This window comes from Pygoscelis adeliae, unplaced genomic scaffold (genome assembly GCF_000699105.1).
Source record: "Pygoscelis adeliae isolate BGI_AS28 unplaced genomic scaffold, ASM69910v1 Scaffold36, whole genome shotgun sequence".
Taxonomy (NCBI): Eukaryota; Metazoa; Chordata; class Aves; order Sphenisciformes; family Spheniscidae; genus Pygoscelis; species Pygoscelis adeliae.
Genome location: NW_008824934.1, coordinates 2,989,275 through 3,001,744, shown reverse-complemented (window position 1 = coordinate 3,001,744; position 12,470 = coordinate 2,989,275). Strand labels below are relative to the sequence as shown.

The 12,470-nt window shown below is 45.5% G+C and overlaps 1 protein-coding gene across 1 annotated transcript in view; it reads right to left on the bottom strand.

Moving 5' to 3' along the window:
• TMEM201 (transmembrane protein 201) overlaps nucleotides 1-10,222 on the bottom strand; it is a 24,846-nt gene extending 14,624 nt beyond the window's left edge. Inside the window, exons 1-6 of the mRNA XM_009325272.1 lie at nucleotides 10,176-10,222; nucleotides 6,164-6,284; nucleotides 5,324-5,518; nucleotides 3,285-3,461; nucleotides 2,278-2,669; nucleotides 1,610-1,813 (exon numbers count right to left, since the gene is read on the bottom strand). Coding sequence (XP_009323547.1) covers nucleotides 1,610-1,813; nucleotides 2,278-2,669; nucleotides 3,285-3,461; nucleotides 5,324-5,518; nucleotides 6,164-6,284; nucleotides 10,176-10,222 — 1,136 coding nt within the window. The remainder of the gene's footprint in view (nucleotides 1-1,609; nucleotides 1,814-2,277; nucleotides 2,670-3,284; nucleotides 3,462-5,323; nucleotides 5,519-6,163; nucleotides 6,285-10,175) is intronic.
• Between the last annotated feature and the right edge of the window lie 2,248 nt (nucleotides 10,223-12,470).

Genomic DNA, 12,470 nt, shown 5'->3' with positions numbered 1-12,470 from the left:
AGCAGGAGATGCAGATACTTCATAGTGAGAGCTCCATTCTGATTATTTTAGAGTTTATACATAGGAAGATCAAGACACACAATTAACTTATATCAGGCTATTAGTGTGGCAAGTTCCATTGTGCTATTCTGAACAGAAGAAAATAGCAGATCTTCCGCCACAGCACTATTTCCTCTTGAAAGACCCAAATCCAGATGAGAAACTCAGTGGAGTGCCTCGCAAAAAACAGTGCAGGATAATCAGACTGCTTATCCTAAGAGGTCCCAACAAGTTAATCCTACAAAAACCCAAGCAGCTGAAAGCTCCTTCCTCCCCACACAGTAACATCCAGTCATCCCAGCATTCAACGGACGACTGCCAGGCACTCAACTCTAAGTCACAATTTCCAGACCCCTTTCTTCGGCAGCGTTAGCATCAATGCCAGACTTCAAAAAAGAACCCCTCCAAGTAACAAGAAAAATCCATCTCTATTGCCACGCGGTCCCACAGCAGAGGCTCCCACCCCTTCCTATAGCACAGTCTCCTAATCTGTGTTCTCAACGATAAGGAAAACATTGAATAAGTAGTGATGTACAATGAAAGCTCATCATATACCATAGCATGTGCTTGTTAGTTCCATATGTCTTCTCTTTCTAAGGCTACAGGAGTGGAAGAACATATGCGTTTTTATCCAGTTGTGCTTTTACACAGATGCTTCTCGGGGGGTGGTGGTGGTGGGTGGGTAAAAAACCCAAAGAAAACCGGCACAGAAAGCAACAGCCACTGGTAGATTTGAAAATTTAGCCTAAACCAGCTGAATGCTTTCAGATATTCAATCAAGACACCCTGAGCTACATAACCTTTTAAAGCACCCTTTTAAATAAATTTTTCAAGTTCCAGTCAAAAGCACTTAAGGACGCCTCTCCATTTAAAATAGAAGTCATAGGAGAATGGCAGAGCGAGAGAGCATGCAGTTAAGTGACGCTACACAGTGGAAGGCAAGAAGAACCAGGTTATGGACTACACATGGTCCCCTCCTCGCATGCCTGTACACCATGCAGTGTTACTACAGCACACGTTACGAGGACTTGGAATCCAGAGGCAAGTTCCCATCAGTTCGAAATTAAAATGACCAGCACCATTAGAAAACTGAAGGCGGCCTGGGCCCCATGGAGGATCAAGGCAGAGGATTCCTCTGTGACTGGCTAAGGATGGACAGGAGAAGCCAGAATCTCTTTGGCTGGAGGAGCAGAATGGGGAGGAAGCTGCATTTATGGAGCAGTTTGTGAAGCAGCTGCTGGAAGAACTGGCTTTGGGGAAGTTGGATATTTGCACTGCTGACGTAGGATTCAGGAGGAAGGGAGAATGGAGGCAGCAGGAGTAGCTTCCTTGGCTAGCACCAGCAGCGGAAATGCTCCAAGCAGCTAGCACAGTGGGAAGCAAGGATGGGGAAAAAAAGGAAAAAAAAAAAAGAATATATATATAAAGGAAGAAAAGATCTTCACTGCTTATCTAATTAAAAAAAAAAAAAAGGAAGGGAAAATAAAAAGAGGAGAGAGAAGCACCAGTCGCAAAGAGTTCACAAGGCTTTTTTTCCTCCTTCCCCCAGCGTCACTGCTCTGGCTCTGACCTTCGGGGCCGGTATTTCCGATGGCCCGTTGATTTCCGCGTAGCCACTGCTGCGGTGAAGCCCACCAAGCAGCACAAGGACGTGGTGCCAAATTTGGCTGTGTCTAGCCAGTTGGGTGTTTCCGTCTTCAGGTACCTCTCAGCTAAATGCAGACTCATCACTACGAACCACAAGACTGAAGCAAACGCATCAATTCTCCGGAGCCTGCAATGCCAAAAAGAAACCCAACAAGACACAAGGTAAGAGTTTAAACACCAACAAACCCCCTTGGTCCTGAGGAAGGAGAGGGAAGGTGGGGAGGGCACACAGACTGAGCAGGTCTCTTACTACGGTTACATCATCTGCAGCCCTTCCCACTGCTGTGGCAAGTACCTGAATTGGTCAGTTCCATTCTCTACCAGATTACAGAGCTGCACAGGGAGCTTTTCATTCACAGTAATTCAAGCTTAAATTGAATGAACCAAGGCATGGATCCAAAGCAACCTCTGCTGTCTCCATCCAGCCAGCTGGCAACCCAAAGAATAACAAGGAGAACTATGCCACCCAGTACTACGTTTGCCATTCTGGCAAATGTTTACCCCCTGGCTCACTGAGTCAAGACAGGGCAAAAGATCTCCAACATAACGCAGTTTTCCTTTAAGTGAAACAGAAGAAAAAAGCACACCCACCTGATCCGCCCAGCTAAGAACATGGCCAACAGGCAGGTGAACAGCCCAAGGACAGCGACTGCCATCTGGTGATTCTTCCCGTAAGCCCAGGCGGCACTCAGGTTCTCCACCATCTGTTCTGGGAGCAGGTGGAGCAGCTCCCGCCAGCCTGCCACCGTCACGGAAGTGTCATTTTCCAAGTCTGCATGTGAGCTTGTGCCAGTCCTGTTCCGAATGGATGCTGGACCAGAGGAGACAGGAGCAGGGACTGCTGCACTGAGTGAGAAGGGGTCGCCTGACCCATACAAGGCCATCAGAACCAGGAACGCACAGCTGAGGAAGGCCAAGAACCGCAGAAATATCACCTGAGCTGGTGTGGTTATGGAAGCAGAAGAGGAAGATGAACATAAACTCTGCAGAGGAAGGGAGAAACACCTTGTCAGAAGCTGAATGAACTGTAGTAAGGTTTTGAAATGGTGCTTTATGAAATACTTCCAGACTGTATGGTTTACTGGACAGTTTTGCTCAAGTCCTTGTAAGTCTCTGTACTTACAACCCCCACATGGGATGTTGTAGACTAGCAAACAGCAACAGCAGAGCTATGAGCAGAAGCCAAGGTCAGGCAGGGCAGTGAGGCAAGGAGGTCATAATTCACGTCCCACCATTCCTACTTCTTTTTTTCCCCCTGTACTCCATAGTTTCCAGCACTGTACTCATAAATTGGCTTCCCTACCTCCCCTTTCCTACCTGTCCCACTGTTTTCCTTCCACTCTGTTCTTATTGTCACATTAGACTTGCCTTCTGGCAATTGCACTGAATGACACCAGCAAGAGGAAAACCTCAAACTAACATCAGGAGCATGTGTAGCAACCATCCTGTGCTCTCTTAAATTTCTGCCATGCACCCAAGCTCCCAGAGTTACAGAGCCCCAATGCCACTGCCTTCCTTTCCCAGCAACAAACCCGGGTGCAGAGGTACCTAGTTCTCTGCACTTCCCCCTAAATTCCCTCATCTCTCCCCCCATGTACCTGAGTATAGGTCTTGTCTGTCTCACGGCGTTTGAAATGGTGGCTGAGCAGCAACGCCCGGAGCTGCCGATTCTGATGTTTTATGTAATACTCCACAGCAGCCTGGCATGGACGGCACAGCTTGTAGGTCTGCTCCAGATGGTGCTTATACACCTCAATCTCTTCATCGTATTTGCCCTGGTGAGAGAACAGGAGAGGAAAAGTAGGTGAGAACTGCAGGTCCCTCACCAGTTATCACGCTTGCTACTGACATGTGCGCAAGGCATGCTTCCAGTATCCAGAGGAACAGCCCCCTGAAACCAGGCCTCAACAGTGACCAAGCTGGAGGCCAGCGATACAACCAACTTCGCATACAGCTGACCCAGCCTCCATGTCCCAGAAGAGACAAAACAGCCCTTGGAGAAGGCTGCTGTGGCCCAATTTCAGGATGTTGAATTTCTGTGGCCCAATTTTGCTGTCTTTGTCGAGACCTTATGAACTCAACACAGAAGATGAGACAAAAAACTAGAATTGCTCTTCCTCTCCCCAAATGAGGGGACACAAAAGACCTGTTGCCCCTTCACACCACAGTGCTGGAGAAAGAGACAAGCTCCTTCCAAAACTCAGTCCCAGACTCAAAGGCTGTCACTGTTTGAAGGCCCTGGTGAGATGAGCTCCATAAATCACTAAGAGCACTTGTAAAAACAGACAAGTGAGTAGGGCTGAAGGTACGTTTTTCAGCGTCACAATAGCGGACACATCACTTATCACAGAGGCTTCTAGGGCTCTTCCATCTCCACTCCCAGCCTCTATCAAGATCCTTGTACCAAAAGCATACAGCTGAAAGCGTGCAGCTTCTTTGGGAGAGGGAAGCAGAAAGATGCATTGTAGCAGCCTGAGGGCTTGCTGCAGCAGTTTCATAGGCTCCATCTGCCGGAATCGAGAAGGAATCACATGGGAGAGACTACTAGCAGCAGGCTCACCCCTCACTGGACAGGCCAGCAATGCTGAGAGCAGCCACTGCTGTCACTGACACGCATGTCTAACCATGTTGGATAACACAGTCACATGTTTCTTAGTGGCACAGACACTGCAGTTCACTGAATGCCTAAAAAGGGGCCAAAGGCTGGCGTTACTTGAGCAAGTAACTTGCCTCCCCTGGCAAGAGGCAGGGACTAGAAATAAAGCTGAGAAAAGGGAATCAGCCAAAGATGTTCTCATCAGACATGATCAAATTTAAATCTGTTCCCTGGGAGTCATCCTGATTAAACTCATTACAATTACACAAAGCAGACTGGATTAGGCAACCCAGAGGATGAATGCATCCCACTATAGCGCAGCCTTATAACCCCAAGGCTTGACCATGGTTGAAAGCTAGGGAGTACAGCACTAAATTCTCTGCATGAAACTTCAGGAAGCCATAAAACCGTGAAGGAGAAATCCCACTATCCTATACTCCATACATATTCAGTAACGGGAAGGCCACGAAGTTGCTGAGCAGGAAATCCTGCTGCTGTAACTGTAAAATCCCTTTGCCCTCCTAGGCACAAATGCCTAACCAGGGAGATGATATGGCTGCACAGGATTCCTCTCCCACCCCACTAGTAAAAGCAGAGCAGCACAGCCAAGGCCTCAGGAAAAACAAAATCTATTAAGGCTTCAAGGTGACCAGCGGGCGCTTGGGCCTACCAGATCCTGTAAGCTCAGCTGGGTCAATGGTAAGTACCGGAGTTGTAAGCTGATCTCAGCAATCTGCACGTTTGGTTTTGTGCTCAAGCTTCAACTTCCAGTGTCCATCCAGAACAGGTCATTACATTCTGGCTTTGGAGTAGGATTAGGTAAGTTTGCAACACTGATCAGTAACTTTCTCTGCACTGGAGTGCCACATAGGGCTTCTGAAGACTACTGGAGCATCATTCCATAGCACACTGAAAAATTCCTCTCTCTCCTGCTTACTAGGCCGCAACATGGAATTAAACAGAGCAGGAATAGCAGATACATGCATGGGAATGCCTTGTACAAACATTCTCCTGTGATGTCAGTCCCTAACGAACACTTACCTCCTCCCTTGGTGAGAATGAAGCCAGCTGTCTGATCTTCGTGGTTTGATGGTTGTTGCATTTCTTGCAAAGCAGAATTTGGCTGCTTACCCACTGTTGCGGTTTGGTAGGATCACAGAAAGTCGTACCACCCGACACAACATGGTTAAGGTGTTCCATGTACTGAGCAGGGATGGGCTTGTTGTAGTCTCCATTCTGACGAGAAGCAAAGAGGGAGGCAGGACAGAAAGCAAACATGAGATCATAAAATCAAAGCTAGGTATCCTCTGGTTGATAACAAGATTCCCTAAGCTCTGTCAGGAACTCTACACTCCATGCATTCACCTATGTAACAAAAGAAATAAGTAAAAAAAGAGACAAAATGCTTCACCTCTTCTCTCCCCTCCACTGTTCTGCACACCTATTGCAAGCAGGTGGTGGTGGTGGATTTTGGCTTAAGACAGGCTTTGTTATTTAATACCCTAAATAAAGCAATTCAGCTGTTCCAAAATACAAAACCAGAGAAGAATTGTTCCATATATTAAAAAAAAAAAAAGATTCTTAAGAGATATTGGTGAAAATGTCAAGGCCCTTTTTGCCCTTTGAAGCAAGAGAGGAAAATTTGTCTGTGTCATTCTATGTCAGCACATCCCAGGACAGTGGATTCTTTCTCTAATTTGATCAAGTGATCAGCTGCTGAGTTCACAGGTGCTCAGCACAGAGCTGCCATCTGTCAAACTGCTGGATATTCATCTGTATTGGGCCTGTATTGTCTTAAATGAGGAGCAGGGTTTTCCCACAAGCACTGTTCCACAGGGCATGCACCTTCACAGCCACCCTTTAAGCAATTTATCACAGTACCTCTTGGAACCCATTGTACTGCTCACAGTTGGGGCAGTCCCAGCAGTTGCGATTCCCATATGGCACTACCGTGTCCTGATTGCAGAACCAGCAGTTCACTGTCACGTGTGTGGGTTTCTTCCTGTTAGGAAAAAAAATGTGTCAGGCATCAACACTGAATTCAACTGATGTAGAGGAAAGCAATGGCTTTCAAACAGGGAAACGCAAGAGAGGCTGAAATAACAATCAATCTTCCCATTCAGTATGTTCAACGATATGACGCAGGGTAGTCACTTTAGCAATGAAAAGATGGACTATTAAAGTAGAAATAAATTCTGCCTGATGCTTGTATCTCTTTGTGCTAGTACCATGAACATGCCAGAACTTTAGTAACAACCTTGTGAATAACCCACTTCACGGTTTTTCAGAGGCATATTTGGGGGTGCAAGTCCTCTTCATAATCAGCAGTGTTAATCTATGCGAAGGGTGCAGTAGAGTCACTGCTTAGTACACAGGATTCTGGGAAACAGAAGTTACGATCCACAAGAACTGCATATGACGGTACTCAGAAACCTAGGAAATAGGCTCATGGTTAGTTTTATCTGCCCTGCTTGTTAGAAAGTTTTTCAAGGACAAGGGCATATCAAATTATCCCAAGGTTCAGGCATTGTAAATAGGTGTTCCTTCACAGCTTTAGATACATAAGGAATTGAGGAATCAACATGTCTTCCCCAGTTTTTATGCACTGGAACTGAAGAGACAAAGACTAGAGACCTGGACCCATGAGCCCCTTGTTTTTTAAAACAATCCTGTTAAAACAACAGTCACTACAAGAGAAACAGCTGTGACGTGGCCCCATTGCAACAGGTTGTGACAGATGCTTGAGCAAAGAACTGCAGTGGCCTGGCCCTTGAGCCTGCCTGCTAAAGAAGGTCTGCATTTGTCTTTAAGCTCGGTGCAAAGGTGCAAGAGGAAGCTTTCTGGCAGGTCAAGGCAACACAGCCCAGCTGTCTGGGTTTATCAGAACCAGGCCCAGTCACAGCTCTGAGGGAGGGCAGCTGTTCAGGCAAAGCCCAGGCAGGGACTCACTATGGCAGCTATGCAGACAGATGGACCCAGCTGCCACCAGCCCTGTTTGCTGCTTAACTCCACCAAGTAGTCAGCGTGCCTCCCGCTGGACAGCTTCTAAAGCAGCAGCGAAAGCAACTGAGCAGGGAGGCTCACCGAGGGCCTGGAAAGCAAGAAACAGCAGCCAAAGTGCTCACCAGTTGAGAGCAAATTCTCTTCTTCCTGCTCTAGGAAGCCTTCTCTGCTGCTACAATATTCTGTCGTGAAACATCTTCTGAATGCTGCAGAAATGTTTGTGGCACCCTGCAACCAAACAGGCAGGTGGTGCTCCCCTTAGTTAAGCTGGCTTCTCTCTCAGCCATCACCTTTGTAGCTGGATGCCTACAATTAAGACTACTCCCCACTCCCATTTCCATAGACCATGTCTTGAAACTTGGTTCACAAAGTATCAAACCCTCAAGTGAGGCTTGGGCCTCCTGCCTAAGTACTAATGATGAGGATAAGCTTGAAATGAGGCACCAGAAAGAAGCCTAAAAAGCCAGAGTGCAGAGAGGATTCCCTGCCAGATGCTGAAAGAAAATAGCTGGAGCTACTAGGGTGACAGATTCTCGTCTCAAAATAGATGCATACACCCACACCCCTCTTAAAATGAATATTCACTGCTCAACTTTGTTCATTGCCAAGGGGACTCAAAACAGTAAGTGATCCGAGTTAAAAATACCACCATTGAAACGGATAGGCAACAACAAAAAAAAAAGTTTAAACCAGACAAATCTGGGCCGCTAGTCCAAATTATCCATGAGCTACCACTGTCCAAAAGCCAAGCAAACCACATGTCAAAACAGCCATATGAAGGATGGACAGCAACACCTGTGGTGCTAGTTTCATCTCACTATCATAGGCGTAAAAGTCATGAAAATATAACGCATAGGCTTCAGCACATTAACCACCAAAATACAAATCCTACTGCACCTTGATAGCAAGCACAACCGAAACTCCATCCTCTGATGTAGGTTATTGCACAGGTCCCAGGTGCTGTCGGAAGTGCTACAATCCCACCTTCATGCCGCTGTGGCACCGTCCTCTGGCACCCATGGAAATAAGACACGCCACGCTTCAGTCTCTACCTACCACCAGTCTCTAACTTCCACGGCATGACAGAGTAGGTAGAAGCACTAATTTCAAGGATAACACAGAAGTGGAAAGCGCAGGCCAAAAAATTAGCAAAGCACGCATGCTATAAAGCAAAAAAAGAACCAATGTCAAACCCTATTTGAGAACTTGCTAATATCGGAGACCAAATCCTTAGCATACTCAAGACCTTTCCATCTTTTCCAAACAGGATTCCATTTCTCACTCTTGAGGCTGAGGAAGTGCTACCAAGGGTTAAATAGCAGCCCTTCAATCTCACAACGTATGCAAAAGAAATTGCTAAATCCTGGATTATTTAGGATAAAAAGCAATAATCCTTCCTTTTGTGAAACTATAATCTGTTGCCATAGAAATAGGTGGGGAAAAAAAAAAAAAATCAGAATTTCCCAACCTGCTGGATGAAAAAGAAGAAGAAGAAAAAAAAAGGGTCATTTGAGGCAAGAACATGTAGGTAGGGTGCTAATTTTCTAGTAATTAGGCAGGACTTTAAAAACAAAAAACAAGTACTGCATTTGGAAAGACTCTCAGATATGGATTTAATGACTTTGGAACTATATATACCTTGACTGAATTCAGGCAGCAGCTGAACATAATAAGCTAGAGCACACATTGCTTCTGAAGTCAGACAGTCTGTTATGAGAAGACAGACAATGCAAAACCCATACAAGCATTTACCATGTGCTCAATCCCTTGCAAAACACTAGTTTATAATGTGACACGGTATTAACTTGAATTAGCTTCACTGGCCAAAGAACCACCCTGCAAAATAAAACCTGAACAGCAAGAAGTGATTGAATTACTTACTGCATAGAGAGATTCCATTAACAGCTGACTTGCTGCACTAACTCAATATGTAGCCTGCACACCCAAACAAGCTAGAAAAGATTCCCAGGTTTGGACAAATTGTTTTGCAGGTAGAAGATCTTTGCTTAAGACAACACTGGGGGCACATACCTGGAGTAAACTCAGTTATGAGATCAGCACCTAAATGTCTGATACTGCTCAGACAATACGACAAAATGTTCCTTTGTGAGAGGCTATCAGACTCCTTTATTTCGCTAACAAGCTTTCTGTCCTGTACATAGCGCTTGCAAAAATCAGACTGCAGGTATACCCATTGACAAACACTGTTTAGCAACTAGTTTGTGTGTCTCTTGTGTAACATAAGAAGGAACTTATGTTCCTTCCAACTCCCAACATTCTCCACTATTCCTCATTTATACATGAATTTAAGGTCATGCTTAAATCCACACTTTTAATGGATCGCCAGAACAAGCCTCCCTGATAAGTGCAGGTCAAATCAGTTACCTGATAATAATAAACTGGATTTCTACATAGTTTTATTTACATCTATTCCCCTCCTCCTTTACTGCTAGGTCAGAAGATGAAGATGTTTAGTTTTCCATATTCTTAAAAGAGGCCACAGGTGGATGTGCAGTTCTTCGCTGGGCTACCCTCATCCTCTGCCAAGGATTAAAAGAAAAAACACTTCTCCATTAAAAGTATTTAAAGCAACACTTCATTCTGGCACAACTGGATTACAAAGCAGTTATACAAACAGTTATGCCAGCAAATCCAAAGAAAAAACACACTAGGAAGAGGAGCTCTTTTGCACAGATCAGTGTTGATCAGAACAACATCTGATGGCAGTTTGACATAACCAAGCTGTCAAAGTATAGAGCAAGCCCATGGCACAGTATGGTCAGCACGACTGCGTTAACAGGAGCTCATTGGACCCGATACCCTGTTCAGCTCAGTCAGGGAAGCAGCTCACTGAGCTGCCATAATTCCAAGTTGTGCCCATGTCCATCACCTGTCAATAAAGGAGTCTGCCAGTGCGGACCCAATGCTAAACCCCATTTTCCAACGTGAGAAAAACACATCACAGCTGTCTAGATTCCAGCAGGCGAGCTATATCATAGATGCATTTGCTCAGAACTGGCAGTTGTAGACAGGGTTGAAGATTTAGCCACAAGACCGGATTTCTAGTACAGTATCATAGGTTATAGTGCAGCCTATCCATTCCCAAGAGCCAGACTTAGTGTCCTCTTAACAGGGAAAAAAGGTACCCGGCGGACCTAGGCAGGGACACAGACCCACAGTCATAACCACCTCCTGTGCTGTCCCCCTCAAAGGCTGTCTTCTACGGAACGGCAGCTTTAGGGAGGTGGCAACTTTTAATACTCTGGAGAATACTGGCCATCAGGACAGGATCCTCCAGAAAAGGTGCCTCTTTTTGCCATCTCAGTATCTGTGACAGATACTAAATTCTCAACCAAATGAACCAGCTGCATGGCAGTTCCCGACTTCCTACCGGCCTCTTTTAGAGTGAGTGACGGCTTATCTTGACTTTACTTGTAGAAGGAGCAGCCTCTGCCATCACTGACCCAAAGAGTCCCAAGAAAGAGATCCTCACGGGGTACTCTATATTGGTACTGACAAGAAGTCAGTAGCTAACAATCAGGAGGGGCACCGAAGATGAAGGAAGTGTGGCTACAGCTGCTGGTCTGAACCCAGCAACCCCACTTCCAACAATAAGTAACAAACAAGTAGCCAAGCTGTGATCTCAAAGAAAGACCACAAAATACCAGTTTTCCTATCTGGCCCAAACTCTTAAGGAGTTTCCGTGCATATCTGGACATCAAATCTTTTTTCTCCCTGATACAAAAAGCACAGTCTTAGATGCTGGCACAGTTACAGCAGTGTAACTCCACATACTGACAGTTATTCCAGAACTACTTTCCACTAGGTTGTTCTAATATATTTTATTTCCCCTTCTATAGAGGATGGTAAAGGCATCTTGCTAGATATGTAAGCGCACTCATGCTGAAAATGGAGCAAAGCAGGGCTGTATCATAACATTAACACCAAAGGCAAAGGCAGTATCATGTCTGTGTTTGGATCAGTCCCTTATAAAGCTGTCCTCCTTGATGACTTTGGAAGATTCATTTAACTGAGGCAAAGTAAGAAATGAGGTAATACCAGAATAGTATTGAGAAACACAAATACGTAGCCCCAAAGAATTATCAAGGTCACCTCCTGAAAATATTTACAGCTCGCCAGCAGTTTTCAAGGTCTTGGGAAGAAACGCTTTCCATTCCAGAGACCTTTTGATGAACTTGAGCAAAACAAATCAAATCTCTTCCCTCAAAAGACATGTTAGCCTCAACTGGGTCAAAGAAATGCTGCCTGCTTCACTGGGGATTGCTTTAGGCCACTAGTAGCTGTGCTAAATATGCCATAGAAATGCCAAGTCTTGTATATGGGCTAATATACCAGAGCATTTATACGGTTATATAAACAGCAAATGCTTTAGAGCAAACCTTAAGTACTTTGTTGTGGATGCAGAAATATGCTTCTATTTCAAAGCGTAAACTTGAAGTGAACCGTAACACAACGAGCCCTCGGGACTGCCTTTTACTCCAACAGAAGCACCCGACAGATGAGCAGACTGCTCAACTCTGTTCTGTTATACAGTCTAAAGTGCCCTTATTCCATATATCCCTACATTCGTTTCAAGCTATGCTAAATTAAAACCTGTCAAATTAAGCTTTACTCCTTTTATGAAATCTGTATCCCGACTTCTCTCCTGACGCTTTTCAAACCTTGTTTTCAATTGATCTGTTGAAATTTCGTCTAAGGTCAGCAACATCCCGTGCAATTAAGAAACAAATTACCACAGAATTTTGGTCACTAGCTAATAACTTTGACTTCTGTGTAATCTTCCCAAGTTTTAGCACTGCACTAGCAGCGCTGTTATTTCTACGGCGCTCTCCCACTGTTCCCCCTGCAATCATGCTTTCACCTCCCAATCAACCACCACAAGAAGCAAAACATTCTCCTTCCCTGCCTCAAACACGTCAGAAAACAAGCGAGGAAGACCCCGAGCCTTCAGCAATCTCCGTAACACCGTTAGCAACAACGCCAGCCGCTGGACTACGGGCTGGAGGAAGGGAAACGTTTCGGGTTTCCTCAGCACAGCTCCCACAGCAGGCAGGCCCTCGACGTTCAGTGCAGGCACACAAAGAGACGAAGCAATTCCAGGGGATACGGAAAAACGATTCCAACCATTTCCCCACAAGTTTTCGTTGCCGCCGCAACCTGGGGG